Source organism: Typopeltis vanoorti, chromosome 15, assembly GCF_054136105.1.
Source record: "Typopeltis vanoorti isolate ZY-2024b chromosome 15, IOZ_Tvanoo_1.0, whole genome shotgun sequence".
NCBI classification, from domain to species: Eukaryota; Metazoa; Arthropoda; class Arachnida; order Uropygi; family Thelyphonidae; genus Typopeltis; species Typopeltis vanoorti.
Window position 1 is genome coordinate 67,109,649 of NC_143563.1, and position 26,195 is coordinate 67,135,843.

The 26,195-nt window shown below is 34.6% G+C and overlaps 2 protein-coding genes across 4 annotated transcripts in view; one reads left to right on the plus strand and one right to left on the minus strand.

The window, feature by feature from the left end:
* Positions 1-11,008, minus strand: part of LOC150098843 (uncharacterized) — a 90,943-nt gene extending 79,935 nt beyond the window's left edge. For both annotated transcript variants that reach the window (XM_090405673.1, XM_090405672.1), the window contains exon 1: positions 10,881-11,008. In XM_090405673.1, coding sequence (XP_090261799.1) covers positions 10,881-10,901 — 21 coding nt within the window. In that variant the 5' untranslated portion in view covers positions 10,902-11,008. The remainder of the gene's footprint in view (positions 1-10,880) is intronic.
* The window catches only part of LOC150098842 (CUGBP Elav-like family member 4), a 913,499-nt gene that overhangs the window by 131,460 nt on the left and 755,844 nt on the right, over positions 1-26,195 (plus strand). The window contains exon 2 of one of the 2 annotated variants that reach the window (XM_090405882.1): positions 13,957-14,060. The exons of the other annotated variant lie outside the window; for it this stretch is intronic. The gene's annotated coding sequence lies outside the window, so the exon portion shown is untranslated. The remainder of the gene's footprint in view (positions 1-13,956; positions 14,061-26,195) is intronic. 2 annotated transcript variants of the gene reach the window in all.

Genomic DNA, 26,195 nt, shown 5'->3' on the forward strand with positions numbered 1-26,195 from the left:
ACATGATAAGCTGATATTTAAGTTGCAGCACATGGGTCTGGATGTCAGATTGGTCAACTGGATTCAGGATTGGCTGTCTGATAGGTATCAGAGAGTTGTGTATGGTGGAGCAGTTTCCAGGAGGCAGAGGGTTACAAGTGGGGTCCCACAGGGCTCAGTACTAGGACCTATATTGTTTAACCTTTATATTAATGACATAGCCAGTGGATTGCAGGGGGATATTCAGTTGTTTGCGGATGATGCGAAGCTGGGAAGGATTATTAGTAATAGCGCAGATGTGGTAGCCCTGCAAGAGGATTTAAATAAGCTAGATAGATGGGCAAATGAATGGGGGTGTCAGTTTAATGCAGCAAAATGTAAGGTCTTGAGGTTTGGGAAACATCGATGGGATGCTGCATACTCTATGGGAGGAGTTATACTGGAGGAAGTAGGGGAGACAAGAGATCTGGGGTTGATGATTGATAGAAACCTGAAGTTTAGGGGACATATTGCAAAGGTGGTGAAGGTAACACAGAGGATTGCTGCTATTATGAGAAGGACACTGACCTGCAGAGATAAGAGGGTTATCATTCCGTTGTATAAGTCTCTGATCAGACCACACTTGGACTATTGTTCTCAGATTTGGTCCCCAGGATTTGAAGGGGATAAATTAACTGTGGAAAGGATACAAAGACGGATGACAAAGATGGTTTCAGGACTGTACAATGATAGTTATGAGGATCGGCTGAGAGAATGTGGACTGCAGAGTTTGGCGGATAGAAGAAGGAGAGGTGATATGATTGAGACTTTTAAACTGTTGAGAGGTGGTTCCAGGGTTGACACTGGGGAGTTCTTTCGCTTGGTTGATCAGCGGGAAGGAGTGATGGCAAGAGGCCATCCCTGGAAGTTACGAAAGGAAACTGTGAGCAAGAGGGTAAGGAGTGGTTTCTTTGTGTGGAGGGTGGTTGAGCCGTGGAATGCATTGCCTGATGGAGTGGTGGGAGCGAGAACGGTCAGTGAGTTTAAAGAGTGGTATGATAAACTTTGTGTTTCTCAGGGGGGGGACCTCCCCTCGATGAGTCTTGACAGACTTTATGTCTTAGGAAGGACCTCCCTCGATGAGTCTTTTGACTCCTTGGAGGCCTGAATAATAATAATAATAATAATAATAATTATCCTTTGGCCACAATGTCTAGTCTATTCAAATTCTGCAGATTTCTAAATTTATCAAGCAAAAAACTAGATACCAAATTCAGACTATCCTCAATATCATTAATGTACAAATTAAGAAACAAGTGGATGAAGTACAGAGCTCTGCAACACTAGTCATCTCTCTGCTCCAGGATTCTTCATCACATGCTCATGTATCACCATCTCTTATCCGTTTTCATATCACACTTACACAACTGTATAAATTGGTGCATCTTGTTCACCGTCTAACAAATCTACTAGTGTCATAGAATAATCAGTTTTCTTATTCTACAACAGTCATTATTATACAAAATGAGTGGATTGGCAAGGCAAGACCAACCTTTGACAAAATTGCCAGACTTAGCCCGTCTATAGAATCTTACCTCACATCTACCATTTTCTGAATATTGTTTAAACCTTCTCAGATATCTTAACCATCACTAGAGATGCCGGATCTATAATTTATTACTGCTGTCTTGGAGATTCTCTAATGAAACGAAGGAATTTTGCTTTTTTTTTTTTTTTTTTCATTCCCCTGAGATCCCGTCAATATTCAGACAATTAGACAGCCTAGTCCAGTCCAGAGGCACTACCAATTACCTTACACTTTCTGTAATACATACACCAATATCCCATGGCAATATTTACATAATATCTTAAGCACTTCTAGTTCAGCCACTTCATTCTTACATCCATTTTCTTGTTACAATAGTCACCATAAAGCCTTCACCTGGATGATTCATTTAATAATTTTAAATAAATCTAATAAGATCTGCTAATACAAAATTGTTAAGTTTTATTGAATGTCAATTTTTTGATATGTATCCTCAAGGGGGGTATACAGGATAATAATGGCACTACACTGATTTTCTAACAATTTTCCTCCAAATTAGTCCCACTTGTCTTGCATTCCAGTATTATCAGATCTTTTATTTCCATCTTCTGAAGTACTTCAAACTGCATTAATCCAACTAGATCTGGCTTCCTCTGGTCTTTCCTACTATCAAACACATGTTTTGCTAATCTCTCCTTACCAGTGCCACTTTAGATTAACTCTGCTCCCACAATCTTGAATGCAAGCAATATCAAGTTCTCCCTATCATAATTTTTTGCAATTCTGCCATTGATACCATTTGTTCACTGGCCTAATTTTTTCATCTGTGGTGTGATCTTTGAACAATTATTGATCTGTGAGTCAGGTTAGAAATAAGTTAAAATTGGCTTAAATACTGCTTTGCATACACTGTTAGTGTTTGGGATAAATTTTTCTTATGTCATATATTCAACTAGCTCCCCCACAACACCAGCTCTGCTTATTCTGCTTGTTTCCCTATTTAATTCCCACCTTTGCTAACCTTGTTCTCAAATAGCCAAATAAGTTCTCTATAAATAATGCAGTTGAAATTTCATATTCCTACCTATTTTCATAGGTGGTCTTTTTATTGCTAATTTTCATGCTAAATTTGTTATAGCTGTTAATGTCTATATAGCAGTTACAATACTACTAAATTAGAAACAGAAACTAAAAAAACAGTGCTTATAAAGTATGGCAAAATGTTAAATGCCATTGTCTGCAGATTGGCCTATATAGAAGTGGAGTCCATGGGTGGTCTGGATCATGCCCTCAAGAAGGTATATACTTCATGCTGAAAGATCAAACTAAAATGGATGCCAATTTATTAACATTCTTATTATTATATGGCACTCCAAGGACTCATTGAGGGAGGGCACCTACTCTACAACTGTCTCCACCACTCAATCCACCAACTACAGCAAACTGCATCATCTACACCAACGGCATCTGCAGTCCACCACCACTAGTATTTTTTTTTTCTCCCACAAACATCCATGCCCATGGCAGGATTCGAACCTGCAGATTTTTGGCTGGAGAGCGGGTACACTAACTACTTGGCCAACCAGGCCAGCATTGCCAACTAATGTTCCGTTTCAAGAAGCCACTAAAATTTCAATAAAATTGTATATTAAAATAACAAAAATTAAGATTAAAAGTAACCTGCAATTATTTAATTTAGTTCTGGTTTGAATAATATGAAATACGTGGTAGCAAAATAGCCAAGATATTTTGTATGAAGTTCAATAACATCTACATTCTCATAGTGGAAATTAAGGATGAAGGAATAGATAAACCTCTTGGTCTCCTTGTCAAGGGAACAGGAGGTTTTCTATTTTCCTTAAGGCTATATAGTTGATAGTTGGGTATGGTAATCAGATAATGGATTGGAGGGGGGAGGAGATAACTAGCAAGGTTAGAATAGTTATAGAAGAGATGGGTGCCGGCATGGAGTTCAAATCAAGAATAGTTTTGAAGTTTAGTTAATTATCTCTGCTATCTCTTGAAACCATCTCTCCAGCTAAAGTGTTTTGTAGATGGTCTGGATATTTATACTCAGTGATCCATTCTAGATTTGGTGAATTTAGTGAATTTTATGGATTATTTTTGATCAGGACTTTCTCTAGTGCATCTGATTTTTCTAAAAGTATTTAGATGTAAATTTTTATAACCTGGTGTGAAACTAACACCCTGCTGTTCCAAAGTGGTTTGAGAAAGTTTTGTTTGGTATCTATTTCAGATTATCTAATCTCACTTACAGTACTTAACGTGCTATAGGCTCACCCTTTGGGGATGCAACAGATCAAAAAAGTTTGGTTCAAGTGACAATTTACTGGTAAAGGAATCTTTACATTTCTAGATATTCAAGGTAGGATTGAAATTTACCTAAAGACAGTTGTTCACACTATAGTGGGATTAAAACACCAAGCCAATTGAATGAATAGCAGAGATGCTATTTACTCAGCCAGGCTGGCAAAAATTACTGTGAAACATGTTCATAGTCATGACAGGACACCAATCCCATCACATTTATATACATTTTGTGCAAACGTGTAACTAATCACTTATCTTACTTAGACAAAATATTTGTATTTAGCTTATAATGAGGGAAAAAAAAGCATAAATACTATTTGCTAATATACTCAATTTTCTATTAGAGAACTGAACTGATTGGTACTACTGTAGCCATGGCTGTCAAGTGTAAGGTTCACTCTAGATTAGAGATCAAAACAATTTCTGTGTGCTAGGTATAACAACAGACTGGGATGGCCAGAAATTTGGAACTCACAAAGTGCAAAGCAAAAGGTTGCAAAACATTTAGTAACCAACTTTTGAGGAAGGGAAGAGGAATCAGTCTAGGAAGGGAAGAGTCACAGGCAAGGAACCAAGATAACATACAGTGAAGTAATAAGAATGACTTGGTATGTCTCTTTCAGTTGAAAAGACTTCAAAACTCAGTATAAGACAGAAGAAACTTTTATGAGGAGTTTATAATGATGTCTCATATGAGGACCAGTTTCTTTGAGGAAACTTCTTTTCAATCTCACAAAACAGAAAATTAGCCAGAGAACAAAGTATTAAGATAATATCCTATTCTTGATTATGGTTGCAACAAGGAATGCAACCTGCACCCGGACGTTTCCAAGGAGAGAAGTAAACCTTTCATGGGGGTGGAAATCAGATGAATTGCAATGTCAGGAGATATATGAGAGGGCTGATGTTAAATGAATTTAACTATGACAAGCACTTTTGGTTAAGGGTGCCAGGGAGATAATATTGTACAATTAAATTATATTTATCAATAAATTGATATTTATATCTGAAACACTAACATTTCTATCCTTTTTAGAAGATATCCTTAGTAAATTTTTGATTTTGTAGTAATGTTACTGTAGTTAAAACCATTGTTGATAACTACCCTTGATACATCGTGAAAATGTGGGAGTTGTTTTTCTTTCATGACGTATTCTGATCACTGTGTAAGCATGAAGGAAAGGAGAGATGTCCTTGATAGCTATTGGCAGAGATACACCAACCAAATCACTAACAGTGTTTAATTAGGGATAGTGAATGATGAGTCCACTTTCTTAAATCTTTCGTCTGTATTGTTTTTATAGAGAATAAAACTGCTCAGGACTGTTTCTCATTATTTCTATAATAGTGTATTGCATTACTTTTACTGTTAGTGCTATATACAGGGTGTTCGGGATAAATTTGACATATTTATAATTAATTATATTTTTCCGTAAGTTACATGTATTAACACACACTTCTCTTCATTTAAAAGTTTGGACCCTTCTTCATTCATATACAAGATGTCAGAAAGGATGGATAGCTGGAACCCACCTGAATCATGGAAGAGAATAACTTGTATCATGATGATTCGTGCCCGCCATCAAAATAAGGATATTACGACTGCTGCCCAATGCTCCCTGAATACAGTAAAAACAATCAGGCATGAACTAGAGACTTGCAATGGTGACTACGAGGATGTAGCAAGAAGAAAGATCCCTAGCAGACGATCTGATTGCGTTCGTACAGCAGAATTCCTCGCAAATCTGCAGGAACAGGTGTTGAAGAACCCTGGCATTGGAATTCGGGCTTTGTTCGTGGAGTTGCTAACTGTAGTCAAGCCCTGGATAACAAGGGTAGCCAATGGTAGGCCGTATGTATGGCAGCAGGATTCGGCCCCTTGCCACACCTCTGGGAAAAGTCAAAAATGGTTGTCTGAAAATTTCTACGACTTCACCAGTCCAAATGTTTGGCCTCCAAACTCCCCAGACCTTAACCCCATGGATTATTTTGTATGGGGCGCAGTTGAAAAAGACACCAATCGCACTTCCAGTAATACAAAAGCCCAGTTAATGGATAAAATTAAAACAGTTTTTGCGGCCCTTCCCAGGGAGACTGTAGCATCAGCTTGTTCGAGGTTCCGAAGCAGAATTGAAGCTGTGATCGATGCTAATGGTGGTTATTTTGAGTAAATCTTGTTGATAGTATTGTAATTAACTCTACCTGTAATGTTTTTTTGTCAATTCATTAAATTTAATAGATACAAAGAAGATTTTCTTTTTCCTTACGAAACTGTTAAATTTATCCCGAACACCCTGTATGTTTACTTCATGAACATAAAATGTCATAAGTTTTTGCTGGCCTTCCAATGTTTGGCACTCACTGTTTAGGCTTTACCCAATTAATAACGTATATGCCAAAGTCACTTACCATCCTTTTGGCAGTGCATTCCACTTGCCAACTTTTTTTAAGTCTTTCTTTGCTCCTAAGTTCATACACCTAGGAATAGCATAATTTTTCTCATCCTCTATTATGAATCTTTTGCATGTTAATCTGGTAAAATTCCCCTACCGACTAGCAGCAAGTTCTAGTTCACTCCCTCATAATCAGAGTCCCAATATCGTTTTAGTTATTTGTTTCTGGATATAGTTTCCTCATTGCTACAAAAAGGCAAGCAACCAAATCTGCACACATTTCAGATGTGGTCTGATCAAAGTCTTGTGGGATGGAAAACTACTACTTGTTAGCAACCTCCTTAAAGCAATATACTGTCATTTTTGCACTCTCTCAATGCATTCCCCTTGTGTTAACCTAGATCCCAAATCTCATCCACCACCTACTGGATCCATGAAGTTGGGATCTGGGTTGGTTGACACTTAAGACTATTCTAATAGGATAATAAACATTGCACAGGGGTGTAAAGTCCCATGTTTGCATTTTGTGGTTTTTAAGTTAGCTCCAAAAAAAAATCATGTTAATGGTTAACAATTAATGTAAAAACCAAGAAGATAAGTATAGTTAGGATTTGGTTATTTGTATAATTTATCACTAAGCTCAAGATTAAGCTATAGATGTTAAATTTTATATCTTTCACTTCTGGATACTTGATCCATTAAGAATTGATGACTGTATCAGCAAGAAAACCTACTGCAGAATGTCTGAATGTATTAGTCACATTTGTTGATACACAATATATTAAAAATATTCTTCCATCTTTTATCTACTTCGTTGGTTCTTAAAAATTATATTTAACCACCATGCCAACCATGATGTGTTTGCATATAGTTCGCCCACCGTTTGTAGGTCTCTGCTTGGCGTCTTGCCAAGAATAGTCGATTCATGCTGAAGGGGAGAAAGAAATGAAGGACATGAACTGGTCGCCAACATGCGAAATCACGTGCTTTATAGGTAAAATTTTCCAACTGTTATACAAGCAACATAGTTAACTACAATAATCATAAAAGAGAAGTTAATTTTCTGACCTATAATAATAAACCACTCATCCCACAATACGGACTGATTACCCTATTATCGGAATGGATTCTCCATTTTCAAACATGCGCAGAAGTGTCGAAGGATCTCTAATCGGTGGGTGAACAATATCAATAAAAACATGGATACAAAGTGTCCATTGTAACTGAAATAATATTTGGATATTACTGAAACAAAACATGGATGCAAAATTTTATTTATATATTTCATCTATATGGTAACTTGGGTAGTCACCCAATAAATGGCTCATTATTCATTGGAAGGTTACAAATCATTGCAAACCCCCCTCCCCCGCTACCTTCAAATGTAGTCGCATATGAAGCATTAATGACATTCAAATTAGTAATTAACACAAGATACTCAGTTACATGTGAACTTGAATTTTTTGATGTACTGCTGGCTTCTAATCAACAACATTGTTGTTACTCAGCTCTATTACTCAGTAATGACAACTGCTCTTGGATAGAAAGACGTGGGTTTGATTCCATCAGACAATCTTTATAAGGATTTTTCGACTGAAGGTCTCATTTGCAGAAGCAGGGTTTTTCTCCTGGAAACCCAGGTTCTCCCAGGTTGGGGTGGTCTGGGGAGTCAATCGAGTGACCATTAATAATATTTGAAAGTAATTATGAAAATGTAGTATTTCTACAAAATTTATAGTGTTTAGTAATCTCAATTTTTAGTTGTCAGATGTTTTACATGAGCCTACTGTGATCCAAAATAGATAAGTTTTTCTTAATTTGTTTTTTATTTCATTATTAGAAGTTTGTTATGACTATATAATTTATATTAGCAAATGTTGACACTTTAAATATATTTCATAATCAGTGCAATTGCTGGGTTTTATATTTGATTTTATTTATAAATCAAATGAATGATTTTTGAATGCACATTTATTCACAGTGATACAGATTTCTACATTATATTTTGTACTCATTTAACTGAGGAATTTTTCATGGAGTTCAAAAAAAATCATGGGAAACTAATCATTATTCACACTAAAGCTATCATACCTCTCCTTACTCATGACAAAGAATGTAACCACCTCTGGCAATCCATTCCACTTATTCATTACCCTCTGAGCAAAAGAAAACATAAAACGAAACAAATAAAATTTTCACATTCTTTTACTGGACTTTCAATGTAAGTTGCAAGTTTTTTCCCCACTCGGTTAGACTATAAATTATATATTTAGTTTAATCCTTTATCCAAGTGTAAGCAAACTTTGTTTGATTGGATAGCAGATTAACCGAGTGGGAAAAAATTCCAACATCTTTCTCTAATCCAAAGTAATTTAATAATAAGGCGTGACACCTTTTGGTGACACACCTCTACTCGTATAGATAGATATGACTTCTGCATTGCTTCAACCTTGGTATCACCTCTGGGTCTGGCTCCCACTAACGAGACCTCAATAAAGGTCGAAACTGGCTGGAAGCTTGGGTGATGAATGGCAATGCTGTAGCCCATGAAGTTTTAACTGAGTCTCGGCTGTTATAGTACGCCCACACTTTGGAGAGCTTTCATTGCGTCGGTGCCAAGAAGAGTCAATTCATGTTGAAGGGGAGAAAGAAATAAGGCGATGTACGAATTGGTCACCAACACGCGAAATCACGTGCTTTATATGTAAAATTTTCCAACTGTCATACGAACAAAATAGTTACCACTTTAAAAACTACAATGTTCATAAAAGAAAAGTTAATTTCCCCACGTGTAATAATAAACACTCGTTCCACAATACGGATTGATTACCCTATTATTGGAATGGATTCTCCATGCGCAGAAGTGCCTAAGGGTCTCGTATTTATGAGCGTACTATACTGTCACCCAGGTCTCCTGGGGGGGGGGGGTAACGAATGCAGTGCTGTAGTCCATGAAGCTAACTGCAACACAGCTGTTGCTGTTACCCCTCAGATGACATATGAGCAGCTCTGCTCGGTGGTGGTGGGGTGAGCCTGCCACAGGCTAGCGCCAATGCTGAGAGTTCTTCTCAGTGGCAGGGCGAGCCTGCTACTGAGGGGAACAACGCTGAGTTTTTGGAGTTTGACCTGCACTTGAACACTCAATAATGGTCGAAACCGGTCTGGGTAGTGACTCTTCCAATAATGCATAGCATTATACATGTCTGCAAGGAGATGTGCTTTGCATTATGGGATATTAAGGAAAGTGATGAGAACTTAGTCCACCTTTGCCATGAGTTGCCCCAGTCCTGAAGATACTTCAGGCACAAACTTTGTTTGCTTACACTTGGATAAAGGATTAAACTAAATATATAACTTTCAATGTAACTTTCTCATCTCATATCATGTATTAAAAGTTTATCTGAATCAAGTCTATAGAATCTCTTTAGCAACTTATTTATTCCCTATCCATCTGTATTTTGCTACTCGCTGACCCTCAGCCTCATATTAAGCATTGATAGTATCCACAAATCTGCTACCATCTTTGTCATCTGTTTCTAAATTCTCTTTACTACTTCATCCTCAAGAAACCAAACCAAGGCAATGAAATCTGAATGATACTCAAAATGTGGATGTATCAAAGCCTTATAGAGAGGTTCCTGTCCCTGTCTTTAATTGTTTTTTTGCAGGCTCAAGTGCTTCAATGTGCTGTTCTGATCACTTTTGTAAAATGTCCTCTGAGCTTCAATTCTTTGTCCACTATTACTCCTGGATGCTTGACCTCAAGTTTTAACAGAGTAGTCCCATCAATATAACACACAGCTTGCAATCTTTAGTCTAAAGTGCATAACTTTACACTTTGTCACACTGAACTGGCAACCGTTATTACTCTTTACCGAAAGAGCTTGCAAAGAACAACTTTACCTTTTCCTATTAAAACATGTTAACTGAAAATTTTCTCTGTTCATTGGCGACAACTGAGCTGCGAAAACAACGGTAGGAATCTGAAAACAATTCTCAAAGTAACTTTCTTATTTTCGTCTTCCGAATGTTTTTCTGGAAGAACACTTCCAGAAAGTAATTATTATTATTATTATTCCTGATACCTCCAAGGAGTCCGAAGACTCATTGCGAGAGGACACCTACAACTGTCTCTACACCGAACCATCTTCATCAACGCCATCTACCGTCCACCTCTAAGACCACCATAATGTCAGAACCTTTTTTTTTTTCTTTAGCTTTCCGTCTAATTTTAAGTCATGTATATATTTGATTTTAGCACTTTACGATTAAGTTTACATTATTACTAATCTCATATCAACAAGCTTCATTCAAATTGGTCTATCACATGTCAGCATTCCGATATTATCATATCTAATATTTCGGTTTTCATTGTTCCTGGGAGAAGGGAAATGAGAAGTATTTAAAAAATTTTCAATCTACTCTACTTTTTTTTCCACACAAACATTTTAAATATTTGATTTGCATTATAATTATTTGTTTCTTGAGGGGCTAAAAGATTTTTTACACCCCCCCACAAGAAATCTGTCGCCCCCCTCCCTTTTCTTGATCAGTCATCTAAGTTCGAAAATCATTAAAATATATATTGGCAATTCACCTCTCTCAAAAATAACTTATACATTGTAAAACATCACAGTGCGTTATACACTTACCATAATTTCCGATTCCTCCATCAATACCAAAGTTATTTACTTCCCTATTAAGATTTACTAAGATTAGTTCGGTATAGTACTAAAGTATCCCTCTCTATCTGTATTCCTGCACCTTAATCATAATTCACAAACACCGCTACTGATCAAGTTTCAAATATTGTAATCATTTCAGTATCAGCTAATAAAGGTCTCAGAAATGTGTGAAGCGCCACCTATCGGTGATATTTTCATAAAAAAAACCTTGTGTCCATAGCCTTGACAGATATGTTTACCAGGAAATGACGCAATACCGAATGTAGAAACCCATTTTGCTTGGAAACGAAACTAGTAACTATCAAACGACCAACCTTCACTAGTAGCGTTTGTCGTTTACGTGTTATATTTCCTGAGCGCTTTAGAAGAGCAAACTTTTCAACATTGCCCTTTTTTTGTGTGTTTGTTTTGCAACGGTAGCTTGTATGTAAATGTAATTGTACTTTTCAAGTTATAAATCATCAGGATTAACAAGATGGCATGATAAATATATTGATCTTTCTGTTTTAACAAGTTCTATATTTTGAACATATTTTCAAACAGTATTTGTTGGGTGTAAAATGCGCCATAATTTCAGAAAAAAATGTTAATATACTAGGTAATATTTACAGTTCTTACAATGAAAATATGCCTATAAAGTATTTTTGTGAATACCAATTCATGAGAACTTTTATCGTTAAAAGACCATAAGATTTAATGATTACAAAGACAAAGAGCCAACAAGTTTCACTAGCCACTAGACTAAGTACTGTAGTACTTAGACCAAAAATGAACAGTTTAATACCAATACATGATAATTCTACGTTATTTACATTTACTAGGATACGGGCCTTAATAATTTCAGGACTGGTGCTAAATTTTCCAGCTGCTCTTCAGAAAACGGTCTATAGTTCTCAATAAAATGGAAAACCACCATAGGTCAGTGTTTCATAGGGATTATCGACAAGCAGTGGAAAATTAATTAGAAACCGTATTCTGTGATCTCTGATAGGGAGCACTCAGCGAGCAGCGCACAGTTGCATGGTTTTGTTTAGTGTCGGTAATCCTTATAAATCGCTATTTTTTTTTTTTTTTGAAGAGATAGGTTGGAGTAGTGGCTATGATATGATTATTTAGATTTCAGCAAAGCCCTTGATAGTGTTCCGCATATGAATCTGTTGATAAAGATGCGTCAAACGATGATTATTTAGTTAAATGGATAAGTACAGTATTTGGTTGTTTAGGTCTATTTAGGTTGACAGGTAGGCGACAGTAAGCTGACTGGAGAGAGAGAGACTTCCAGGAGTCAGGTGATCGGGGCGTCCCTTCTCTGTAATTCAGTTTTGAGGCTTTTGTTATTCAACATATTTAGCAATGATTTAGATTCATATACAGGGTATTTCTACCAATATTTCGCCAATCTCTAGGTTTTACCGCCAATTCTGATTACTCAAGGTCGTATAAACATAGTCTATTGAGCATGATTTCATATAAAAAATCATTGGAAGAGTAATTGGGTATTATGGTAGAGAAGGAATTTAAGCTAATGAATCTATTAATAAGACAACTAGTAAGCACAGAGGATTTTTGGAGTAATTTAAAGAAGCTTCACTTACAAAGAAGTTTCACTTCTTCTTCTGCAGCTTGTCCCACTAAAGTGGGGTCGCTGTTAATGATGAGTCTCCTCCACATCCTCCTGTCTTGGGCTGTCACCACATCCAAGTTCTTCATCCTCAAGTCCTCTTCTACCAGCTCCCTCCATCTCTTCTTCGGCCGCCTACGCTTCCTCCTTCCTTGCACATCAATCTGCATGACCTTCTTCCCACATATTCGTCCTCCCTCCTCATCACATGACCAAACCATCTCACCCTTGCCTCCTGTATTTTCGCTCCTAAGTTCGTAACTTTCACTGTTCCCCTCACATAGTCTCACTAGTTTTGGAATATGGCTCTCAGCTTTGGTTATCCAGAAGAAATTCAAATTCTGATGGACGTTAACAGAATTGCATGTATACCAAACTAGGTTGGTCAAATTACTAGTCTGTGTTGGTTAATTGCAATTTGTTGAGCTTAACTGCTAGCAGAAGGAGGGGGAGGAGACTTAATTGAAATTATTAAATTAGTTCATAGCAAATATAAGTATAATATGGAATGACTACTTTATATAAGAACGGTTAACATTTTAATCATACCGTGACCTGCCTCCTGGTTTGTTGTTCAATTCCTAACAGTATTGTCGCCAATTTATGTTATGGTTTACTGAGCGTTGATTGTTAGCTAAGTGAAAAGTTAATGAGCTATTAACTATTAAGGGGCGTGTTATTGACATCATGGTTAACTGTTATTATTAGTGATAAATTTTAAATGACAGTTATAATATTTGTAGTTCATGTGAACACTCAAAGGAAAATAGTGTTTGAAAAGATAAGACATTTGATTACAGTATGTAATTAGAATTGTTGAACGGGTTAATGTTGTTTTAATGTGTTGTTTAATATGTTAAAAAAGCATTAATGTGACGTTATGAATGTGAGAAGGCGCAAGTCAGTCTGTTTAAGATTGGGAATTTAAGAAAATGATTTACATGTTTGCCACAGTGGTGTTAGCCAGTATATGGCTCAACTGTTTTTTTTCTTTCTTTCTTTTTCTTTTCTTTCTTTTCTTCCCTTTCTTTCTCCTCTGGGTTCCAAAAAGATAAAGTAGCTTTCAACTTGTCAATATCAAATAAATGACTGCAAGTTTGCCATTTTCTTGTTTCTTTGCATAGCTCCAAAATTTAATCATTACAGTTCGTATATGTCTTATTTATATGCAGAATTCACATTCCATTAGAAGCATTTCGCAATCCACAAATCATCTTCTGTGAAGCAGCAGTTTTTGTTTTTTTATTTTTTCGTCTATAGAACAGTTACTGTAGAAGTTTTTCGATGGATGTTTAATGGACAGTCTTGACACTTTTAGAGCATTGCTAAGATAAATAATGTATTTGCGTCAAGAATTCTTAATTCTTATTTAATGTTGATAATTAAAAATAAATTGCTATACTTCCTGTTCCCTTTGATCAGGTAATGAAAGAGTCGCATCTGTATTCTTCAAAGAATCGTTTGAACTGGATAAATAATTATTTTCCGTTAAGAAATGGATTGGAATAATTTTCCCTGATTTTCAGGTGAGATCTCTAATTATTTTCAAAAATTTACACCTAAGCGATAAAAATAATCAATGCGATAAAAACGTCATAAACTAATTGTTTTTAAAGAAAAAAGATGCTTATTGACAAATTTGATACTATGCGTTGCATGGTTTCGTTAAGTGAAAATTCCGAACCTCGAAGTATGGAAATGGAAGAAGAAAAATAAATAAATAAAAGAGAAAGATCTGCCGCGATATCCGTCTCTGAGTCAGGCAATTGCCTTGGTCATGAAGCCCCAGCAGAACCAGGCGTCTAGACGTCACAAGACATGTTTTGATAATTATTGATCTTAACAAATTCCTTGTTTGGCTTAGATGATTCTTGCATAGACGCTATTTAGTCTAAGCTCGGGTCTGATCTATATGCAGTCCTGCAACATCCTCCGCATTTCCACTTCAGATGGTAGATGATTTAATCGCCCAGTGTGAGACCACTACTCAACTTAATGGAAACTTCAAATAACTTTAAAAAATTTAATGTTTGGTCTTTCGATCAGGCTTTCTAGATTATTAGCCATTAGACTATCTATGGTACTAATGTTCGATCAGTTTACAATCTTTTGTGTGTGTGGGGGGGGGGGTATTCAAATAAAATGAAAGGTAGCTGGAAACTGCCTGCAGAATTATTTCAGATACATTGCTTTACATAGAAAATGATTTGTGAGCGAACCAAGTAATTGAAGAGAAGTATTATGAAGGTAATTCTGTGGTTGTGGACGAGTACTTGTTTGCACAAGTCCCTACTCTTCTTAAATTAAAAAAAAAAATAAATAAATAAAAATAAAAATACAGCATGCAAGCGCAATACGACATTTTCTCTTCGTTTGGAATGACGTGTGTTCGGATCGCGTGTAGGTCTGGAAGAACGTCTACAAAAGTTTTTCAGCTAAAGGTGAGTCGGTTGGTTGATTTTCTCCTCTTCCAAAATAGACAAACTGGCTTGATAATACACTTATTTAATATACACAATACACTAGTTCATGATCTTAGTCGTAATTCCAACTAGCTAACCAACATCCATGACTGGATTTATGCATAAGCTAGCTAAGCTACAGCTTAGGGCCCCCACATCATTAAAAGGGGAACAAGGGGATTTGGAAGCTTATTATATATATATATATATATATATATGTGTGTGTGTGTGTGTGTGTATGTAGAAAGTATTTCACCTTGGGTAAAATACTTATAAGCTCTGTATTACTAAAATCTTGGTATTTCTAGCCTGGCTCCCACTGATGAGACCTCAATAAAGGTCGAAACCGGTCCGGGTAGTGGCCCCTTGCCTTTAATACAAAGCATCATACATCTGCTCCAGGAGATGTGCTTTGCATTATGGGTTAATATTAAAATTAGTGATCAGAGCTTATTCTACTTTTACCATGAGTTACCTTGGTCTTGCACTACCTTCAGGGTCAGCTAGACTTGCATTACGTGCAGGCGCAAACTTGACTTATTTGTCTGTTTGCTTACTTGTGAAATGGAGTAAAACCAGGTTTAAAATAACTTGGTATCTTTAACATATATATATATATTATCAATGTTTTAAGGATGGTGCCTAAAGCACCTATTATTATGGGAACAAATTTCGTTTTCTTTTGCCAGATTTTCAACTTCGACTTGCAAATCGCGATACTTTGTAGTTTTTTCATTTTCTTTGTCGTCAATCCGACTATTTCCTGGTACTGATATTTTGATAAACTTAACACACTTGGTATCACTTTTCTACCACTGTTATATCGGGTGTATTACACACACACACACATATATATATATATATATATATATATATATATATATATATATATATATATATATATATATATAATCAATCCAAAGGCAAATAATCAATCCAAAGACTGGCAATATAAGCAATTATATCTGAGGGAGAGATGGGGGGGGGAAGAGAGACAGAGAGAGAGAGAGGGAGGGTCTTCCTTTGACGTTGCACTGTTGATTAATATAGATATTAGAAATCGTTTTATGACACTTTTCAGCGTTTCGAAACAATATCAACCTGTTCTTGCTGATATCACAAGTACAGGTTATTTGTCGCGTTGTGCTATATAGTTTTAACCTGGCATTGCAATAGACCACAATTTAACAGCATCTTTGTTTAAGAAAACTGAGAACCAAGCAGCTAAAGTGATTATATTGTCTTGCAATAACTCAGAGGTCGGTTTGTCTGTTTTTATGCAGCGATAAAACTTGAATTTCTGGGAAGAAAATCCGTTTCCACCCACCCATCTTCTGAGATCGGATGTCTTCAGTTGAATATATTTAGAAAATATTGTGTGACAAAGTTCTAGTTCAGGTCATTCCAACCCAAAGGTGCATGGACTAGCAATTATAAGCAATTATATCTGAGAGAGAGAGAGAGAGAGAGAGAGAGAGAGAGAGAGAGAGAGAGAGAGAGAGACTTTCTTTGACGTGGCACTGTTGATTAAATCAATATAGATATTAGAAATCGTTTTACGACACTTTTCAGCGTTCCGAAGCAATATCAACTTTTTCTTGCTGATAAAATATACATTGTACAATCTGTTGCAGAATTCATCAAAAATAAAAAAATAAATAAAAAAAAATCATATTTTGGAACATAACCAAAAAAAAAGATGGCTTTGTGCCAGTAAGGAAATACCTTGATTCACACATGCGTCAGCGCAGTGACAAGAGATTAACACAGGAATGACAAGTTTTTGCGCACTCCAATTTCTAAGAAATTAGAGTACACGTTTGATTTCAAATAAAGTTTTATTTATTTCTACGTACAGTTCTCTTGACATGACCCCATATCTGTAATCGTAAAAATACGGTTTATAATCTTAACTTGAAATTTTAGCTCTTGTCAAACTCAGATTCAATTTTTTTTTTAGCTTCAATGTTTTTTTTTTTTTTTTAAATTGAAGTGCTTTGATAGTGTATTCAAATAAAAATATTAGTTGCTTTTTTATGCGCTGGCACTGTAGTTCATTTATGAGTGAATGTTTCTTTCTTATCAGTGAATAATAGTAAATGACTTTTGTTGATGTAGCGTTATATATATATTATTATGGGATTAATACTCAGATATATTTTAATCATCACCAATCGGCTTTGGTGACACATACACAAATTGATTTCATTTTCAAAATTGCATTGAAAAACAAAACAAATAAAGCAAATTGATTTTTGTGTCATCTTTGTGTCATCGTTCGAACCGAAAACAAGTTTATCAACAAATAATTCAAATAATACCTCTGGACGTTTCTATTTTATCAGTTTAGCACAGGGGTCGGCAACCTGCGGCTCTTTGAATGAATAATTGCGGCTCTTTTCGTTATTAAACAATCTATTTTTGAATAATGCAAAATTAATGTTATTTATTAAATTAGAAACTAAAAACCTTAAATTTAGCATTTGCAATAAATTAAGGACATTTTATCAAGGACATTTTACATTAAGTCAAGGATATTTTACAATTGAAAATAGTACATGCGATGCCGAAAAATTTAATACTTTCATGTTTGAACTCTTTGAAATCATACGCGATAATCCTTCTTTACATTCTATTTACATTTTACGAAATTCTACTTTATGGTGGATATGACGTCCCATTCAAACGCACTAAATAAGAAACTACAGGGAAAGGGAAATACAGCAGTTTTGGTTTTAGAAGAAGTGATTTCGTTTGAACAAAAATTATATTTGTTTGCGACAGACTTAGAGAAAGGTACATTATTACATTTTCCTACGTTGAAGAAATATCAACAAGAACAAGCTGATAATAATTCCATAAATTTAACCTTTTCAAAGAAATTGTGGTAAATATGCGATCTGCATTTAATGGGAGATTTGAGGAATTTAGAAAGAACAAGGCAACTATGTCATTTTTATTGCAGCCACTTGAAATTAATCCTGCCGAATTAAATTTTTCACCTTCTGCTGGAATTGACGAGGCTGCATTTCAACTTCAGTTAGAGGCCCTGAAAACCCAGGATTTGTGGAATTCAAAATTTAGGAATCTTAAAGCTGACCTGGAGGAAAAAATCTACCTTTGCAATAAAAAAAAAAAAAAAAAAGGTCTGAAATAGAAGATCTTAAAAAGATCGGATTGTATTTGACACGTGGAATTGTTTACCGGACACTTACATTCGGTGATTTCAAACATACGCATTTGGACTTCTATTGATTTTCGGATCAACATATTTCTGTGAGCAAATATTTTCTAATATGAATTTTATTAGAAAATTCATATTAGAAAATTAGAATTAAAAGTAAGTTGAGAAACCTACTAAACAACGTGAGTCTTTCGTCATGTTTGAAAATGAAAATTACGGCGTATTCGCCGCATATTGAGAAACTATCCCAAGAAGTTCAACAGCAAAAGTCGCACAAAGAAGATATTTTAATTTAAAAAAAAAAATTAAAGAAATGGGTATGTTATTGGATTTTATACATATGGTTTTGTAAGGAGGAGCAAATCTTTGTTTTATTAATATTTAAAAATATCACATAATTTAGTGTGACATGCCACCCCTGTGTTTTACAAGTATGACAACGTGTTACTGTAAAAAAAAAAATGAATAATAATAAAAAAAAACTGAATAAATAATTTAATTATCATATTTTTCAATGTAATTTCTAAATTTAAAGCAGTGATGAGCAATTAAATAGTAAATGAAATACTCGGTTCGATCCGCATAAAGAATATTTTATTTTTCTTTGATAAGAAAGTATTAATTTATTTTTTATTAGCTATATTTTAATTTTTTAACCTGTATAAATAAATCCACATTTGAAAAATCAACATTCATAAAATGAATTTTTAATTAAAATAGCGCGGTTAGTAGTTGGAAGGGGATCAATCGTTCGATGCTGTTGGCACTCTCTCCCTCGATGAGTCTTTGGACTCCTTGGAGGTATCACATAATAATAATAATAATAATAATAATTCTGTCGTACAAAACGAACACCGTAGACCGCACAAAATACCTGAGAGGACCGCATGCAACCCGCGGACCATTGGTAGCTTATCACTGCGTGCTGCTTCCTAAATTTTTTTTTAACAGATATAATTTTAAAAATGGCTCTTCAATCCAAAAAGGTTGCCGACCCCCTGGTTTAGCATTACTGCCATTGTTGAAAGCAAGGAACTGAAAAGGAGGCTAACTTTTTCAGAACATGTTCGAAATGTAAAGCAGCTGAAAAATTCTCTTTTATTCATACTAGTTTAGAATTTCTCATAGTTTCTTCAATTCAACTCTGATCAAACGCGAAGAATGGCCAATTTTACTATCTATTCTAACTATAATTCAGAATAGAATTTTACTATTCTATTCTGACCATAGGGGGGACAAAAAGTTATTGTTGCCTTTTCTGTGTATGTGCCATCACATAATTAAACTAAAAATATATTTGGATTTATTTATTTCCTCTAATTTCAAACCACATGTAATTTATATTTATATTTAAATTTATTTTTTAATTACATTTCCCCACAAATGATGCATTGTTTTTTTCGTTTCTCTCTTTATCTTTAGTAGTTTTATGTTCAGTCATTTCTTCTCTAGAATTCCTAATCCGGTCGTAAATAAATAACCTTCACTGCAAATAAACCATTTGTTCCTAGAACAGACTAAAACACAGTCTTGTTGACGAATCTAGAGATTCTTCTTCTTCTACTCTGCCTATTGCAGTGTGGATAATCACAATAATAAATGGAAAAATTACAGCATCAGAGGAATAGGGTATTCCGAAGTAATGATAAGACGCACGAAATAATGATAAAGACCCACGAACTGCTTTACAAAACAGCAGTGGGCGGAATGTGTTGTACAAATCAACTGACTTACCAAATGACGATATCGCCATTCAAATGCTAATTGATCCTTCACAACTTGCATAATAGTCCAGGTGATTTAGACGCATGATGATAAGCGGAGATTATCGATAATCATATCAGAAATAGTTTATGTCACTTTATTTGGTTAAATACAAATTCGGGCGCGCGCGCGCCCACAGTTCTTTACACATGTATGCTTAAAATTTACATGTGATAAGCAAATTGTAGTAAGCAGCTAATGTTTTGTTCACATATTAGTAATAAACTTTAGAATCATTCAGGTTTTTTTAGAAAATTTGGATTCTTTTATAATCTATTTGTAAACATAACATTTGATTTTCCATCTTCTCCTCTCTTTCTCAAAAATTATAAAAAATAAAAAGCAAATAAAAATTTATAAGTAAAAATGAATGCATAAAAAATGAAGGATGTTGGATTTTTATCAATCTACGTATACACTACAAGAAGGTGAAGAAGAGAGATTAATATACAGTTAGTATATTTAGATTTTATAGACGCCTTTTGACAGATTACCATACGACAAGTTTTTAACTAAACTGGAACCAGAATTAAATAATAGATTAGTGAGTTGGATAGGCGATTGGCTTTAAGTTTTTTCCTCCCATTATTGTTTAACTTGTATTAATTATATTGGGACAGCTTTGACTGCATATATGCAGCTACTTGCAGATGATATGGAGAGAACTATGAGTAGGAGCAGACCTCATGGCTTTACAAGAAGATCTGAATAAAACTGTATGAGTCGGCAAGAAAGCGAAGCTGTCACTTCAGTGTCAAATTGTAAGGTTCTGAAATTTGGTAAGCAAGAATCGGATACAAAATATATAGTTGATGGAGAAATTTGACGGAGTTGGAGGAGATGATATATCTTGAAGTGATGGTGGACAGAGACTTGAAATTTAGGGATCACTTTTCTAAAACTGTGATGACACCACAATGCATTATTGCAGTGATGAAGAGGATTGGTAAAGAAGTCAATAGCTCAATTGTATAAGGCTTTTGTCAGGCTGCATGGACTACTGTTCAGAGATTTTTCACCTAAAGGGGTTGAAGATATATTGGAGAGAGTGCAGAGACGATTGATTAAGATGGTTTCTGGTTTCTGGAATGTAGGGAATCGAGGGAATGTCATTTGCGGATCTCCGTGAATAGGAATAGGAGGAAAGGGATATGATCTAAACATAAGTTGGTAAGTGCCAGATTAATATGAAAGAGAAAATTTCATAGAATCAGGGAGGCATGGGTAGAACAAAAAAAGCCATCTCTGTAAACTGTGTAAGGGAGTGAGGAGCATGTCGGTGAGTGGTGAGCGTGGAAACTTTGAATAAGTTTAAGATCATTCAAATATCGACAATTTATTTTAATACATGGAATAATAACAACAACAACAACAACAACAAAGAAAAAATAAATATTCAATATTTATTATTCTTTTTACAGATTTTGCTGTTTTAAATAGTTTAAATAATATTATTTAAACTTCAATTCATTATTATGTATTCATTTATGCATTATATATAATAATTAATTATTATGTATAATGAGCAACTGTTTTTCATATTAGCATCAGATTCCTGATGTTTACCTCCAGAGGGTGTACAGGATACTAGGATGGTATTACGTAATTAAGTTTATATTATTACTAGCTTTCTATCAACAATTTTCTTTCAAATTAATGTTATATTTGTCAGGTCTGATATAGTTGAATCTAAGTCTTCTACTAATAACATCAATCCACTTATATCTTAGTGATCCTCTCTATCATTTTCTGCCATCCGGGCATAAACCACCTGAAGCTAAGTGTTTGATACCGCGATGGTAGAAAAAATCATAATTTCTCCTATTAAGTGACCATATCATCTTAAGTTAGCTCTGCTCACATATTCTTGAATGTTAATACTGTTTTCTGACGTATTCATTTCTAATATGATTTTGCCATTGATGACATCTGTTCATATCCCCAATTTCTCTTATTTGTGATTTCTGGAGTCTTGGATGAACTGCGTTATTTTCAACTAAGCTCCTAGATCCATAGGGGAAAACTTTTTTGAAGAGGGTATTTCAAATGGCTAGTGTAGTGTTTTTAGTCAATTTCTGCCTTATTACATATACATTTATTCAATTGTATTTTGTGTATGTTATCCAAAATAATACTTAATTTGCACCTTCAATAAAAATTATGCCTAAATAACTGAATTTACTTCTATGAGTTCTTCATTGAGTTGATGTTTTATGTGGTCCTACCTAATTTCATAATTTTATATTTTTATTTCTGATTTTTGTATCAAATGTTACATCAGTTTGTTCAATTTATTTAAAGAATCTGAAAATCTGTATTGGATTTATTTATGAGAATAACGTCATCTGCATAAGTGTAATATCTCCTGTTTTGACATCCGGTTTAATGAAACTTTCTTTCGTAATACGAACCAACCATACAGATGATAATTTGTTAACAGTAGAGATAGCAGACCTTTGTCTTACACATGATAACTGAAACATTTTACTTCTATAAGTTCTTCATTGACTTATATTAAGCCACCTTCCTATACCTCCTACAATTCTAATAGCTGATTTACTACTAAAGAACAGGCTGTATGCTGCTCTGTACAGTATCCTATTTACGTACATCACATAATTGTAGTGTTTTTGAACAGCTTTTCTCTTAGTACTTCATCATATGCCTTTTCCACAGTTATTTAACTTAAAATACAAATTGTATTTAAGTTATGTAACAATTCCTATTTGGTTTGAATTTCAGCTTGTGTTTCCCAGATCACAATTTTTCTTAGCCCCTTCTCAAATATGCTTACATAAATCTTAGCTGAAACATTCAATAGGAAAATTTCTCTCTAAATTCACATTATTATTATTATTATTATTATTATTATTATTATTTGAGCCTTCTATTAGGAGATCTAAGTTCATGTAGGACGGCTATTGCATAGACTCCCAGTTACGTAAAATTGTTCTAAGCCACATTTATGTTTTCGTGTTTTCATTCGGTCTTCTTTAATAGATGAGCACTATTAAGTTCTTGAATCATCGGGAATTCGACCCTCTTACCAGACCTTAAGAATTATGCATGCAGCCACTATAAAACTTTTATACCTTCATATTTTTGCATTTCTGCTCGAATTCACTTTACTCCAGCTGTTTTTTTTTTTTTTTTATCAGTTTAGGTTTCTGATAGCGTTTTTCTACCCCAAGTAGTGATGTACACTCCCGATGTCATCATCACGAACATTTTTTATCACTGTTTTGTCACTATTTGTTTCATTTAATAATCTTTCAAAGTAATTATTCCAAATATCCTAATATCTTTGTCTTCAGTTTTTATGTCACCGTCATCATCTTTGACCACTTGTATAGAACTTTTCTTTCCGTTTCGAAATTTTTTCAGTATCCTTCAGAACATTTTACCAATGATATTTATGTTATATATTCTTATCAAATTCTTCTATATTTTTATCGAATTTATCTTATCTTCATAATATTTATATTCTACATTCTTATCAGTCTTCTCACGACTTTTGTTTAGCTACTTTGTCGCATAGATTTTCTTTCTTATAATTTTTACTGTACTCTCAGGAATCTGTTGAACTTGACTTATTTGGCTTTTTCGATATGATTTTTTTTCCCTTTTTCTGGAAACTTTTTTAACTTCTTGAGTCCACTATGAAGTTCTCACTTTTCTCGCTTTGCAAACAACTTTACCATATGCTTCCCTGGCTGAATAAATCACTGTTTTCTCCGGATTTTGCCGTTGTGTCTCTAATGGTTTTATGATTTTTCCCCCCAAACGTTTTCATTATTTCCTCTAGTAACATTCCCGTATTTGAATCTACAACAGATCACCTCTGAATTCAAGCTATTCGATTCTCATTGTTTAAAACTTTGGTGTATATTTTTCATTTCAGTGTGATGCTTATTTTTATCCTGCGCAAATCTAAATGTTGATCATTTTCTTTTTCAAACCCCTTGTATACTTTTGTATTTCTGAAGCGGTGTAAAATATCACTATCAAGGGCAGCGTAGTATTCTGTCCATGTGAATTCATGCACATCTTTATGTTGCAACATGGTGTTAGTAATTACTGCTCCATGTTCTCAACAAAAAATCCAGTAGGTACTTACCATTATTAATAATTTTGCACGTTTTTTCAGATTTTCTCAAACATTTCTATACGTTTATTATTCATTATCCACTCTGCTGTTAAGATTTCCAACAAGTTTTCTTTCTTCTTTATGTCATATGCCTTCTCTGATGACTCGGAAAATTCCTCACTTCTTTCTAGTATAGTCTTCTGTGGGACCATTGGCACCAGGGCCGACTCTATCGACGGTGCAAGACGTGCATTTGCACGGGGCGATAAGTTTTTTTTGGGGGGGGCGACAAAGTTGGCATAAACTATACGAAAAAATAAGGGAGAAGGGGCGGGAAAATATGCTACTGCACGGGGCGGCAAAATTCCTAGGGGCGGCCTGATGGGCACAAATAAGTCTCACTGCCAATTTCCCATTTTGAATGCCCATATCACTGTTTTTAAAACTACTTGCCTTTCAGGAAGTTTATCGTTTCGTGTTTAATGTCGAAGATTGTAGCTATTCCTTCCTTTCCCTGATACTGTTATCTGAATAATATAGAATATTATAGGTATTATTTAGCAGAATTACACTTGCTTTAGTCTCATTAGGTTTCTAAAATACCAATATGTCGACATTTTTATATCAAACGTACACAGGAGAGATTGCAAAACTTTTCGTGTAAGTTGATATGTTTGGAAGTGAATGGATGTTGATAGTCGCTCGTGGAGCACATATCAACATCTATTCACTTCACTGTTCACTCTGGTCCCCTAAACGAAAGCGGCAGGAGAAGACTTGTTTAACTGGACAGTATCTCGGCCGACACGATATTTCATCACGTTTTACCATTATCTTGTTGGTGTTAGAATATAGTAATTATATCACATTATTTTGGAAACGTTTTGCCAGTTTATTATTATTATTATTATTATTATTACACTGAAAAAAAATCTCATTTAAGTCAAAATTGAAATCACATGATATGACAAATTTTATTAAGTTTTGCTTATCAAGAGAAGGGAGTGATATTTACTTTGTATAGTTTTAAACCGTTTAGCATACTTTAATCCCCTCAAATTATTACTATTGTTGGTATCATTATTACATCACACCTCCATGAAGTCCCAGGACTCATCACTGGAATGCGCAGCAAATTTACGAAAGGATCGCAAATACTAAAATTTATAAAAGCGTCCATCCAGAGTCCAGGAAATGTTATGTATACGTAGAGACGGACGGACAAAACCAATCTGAGTACTTAGTCGCATCCCTAAATACATTGATAAATTTATTCTTAACAGCATCGTTTGATTCCTCAACAATTTTCGTTGAGATTGTAGCACTCGAGTTTTGTCTACGTGCTACTTTAAAATGTCCATATTAGTATCGAATATATTGAAGTCTATTAAGTACGAAGTTCAATATCAAATTATTTGTTTCTATACTGTACTCAGTTATTATTATAGACAAAATTGCGAGATTTCTCGTAGTAATAATTATTAATAATTATTTCAGATTGATTATAGAACAGCAAACAATAGTTTTCTCAGTTGTACCATTATATCTCAACTGACGTGGAAACATTATCTGATCAGTGATCAACGAGATCAACATGACGTTCGAATATAGTTACACCTGAGCTGTCACATGAAATGTTTCATCAGTCTTTGTACCAGTGAATGCTCATAGCTTACTTTAGTTCTGAAAAAATCGAGAGAAAACAAAAGCGGACTTTATCTTTTTTATTGTTATCTTGTATAAATTAATTTTAGCATTTCACAATGCTTGGCACAACAAGGAAATGCAACGGAATTTAATTCGTGAATACTTTGCTATTCAGTTTTTTGTTTTAGATTGCAAATAGTGGAGAATATTAAAAAAGATGCATAAAGCTGGAAAATACGTAGAATTCAAAGGATTTATCTACTCATTTTCTTCTAATACAAAAATAAAACCTAAACTGGTTAAAATTATGGACATACAAATAGTCAATAATCGGATGAAATAAGCTTTTACGCAACATTTTACTTTCAATTTTGATTATTTAAACTCTCTCTCTCTCTCTCTCTCTCTCTTATTTTCAGACCTGTTCAGTCAGCTTTTTTTTTTTTTTTTTTGTTTTGATTAGAATTCAAGGAACATTGTTTATGATAATCCGGTATTAAGAAAAAATAAATAAATA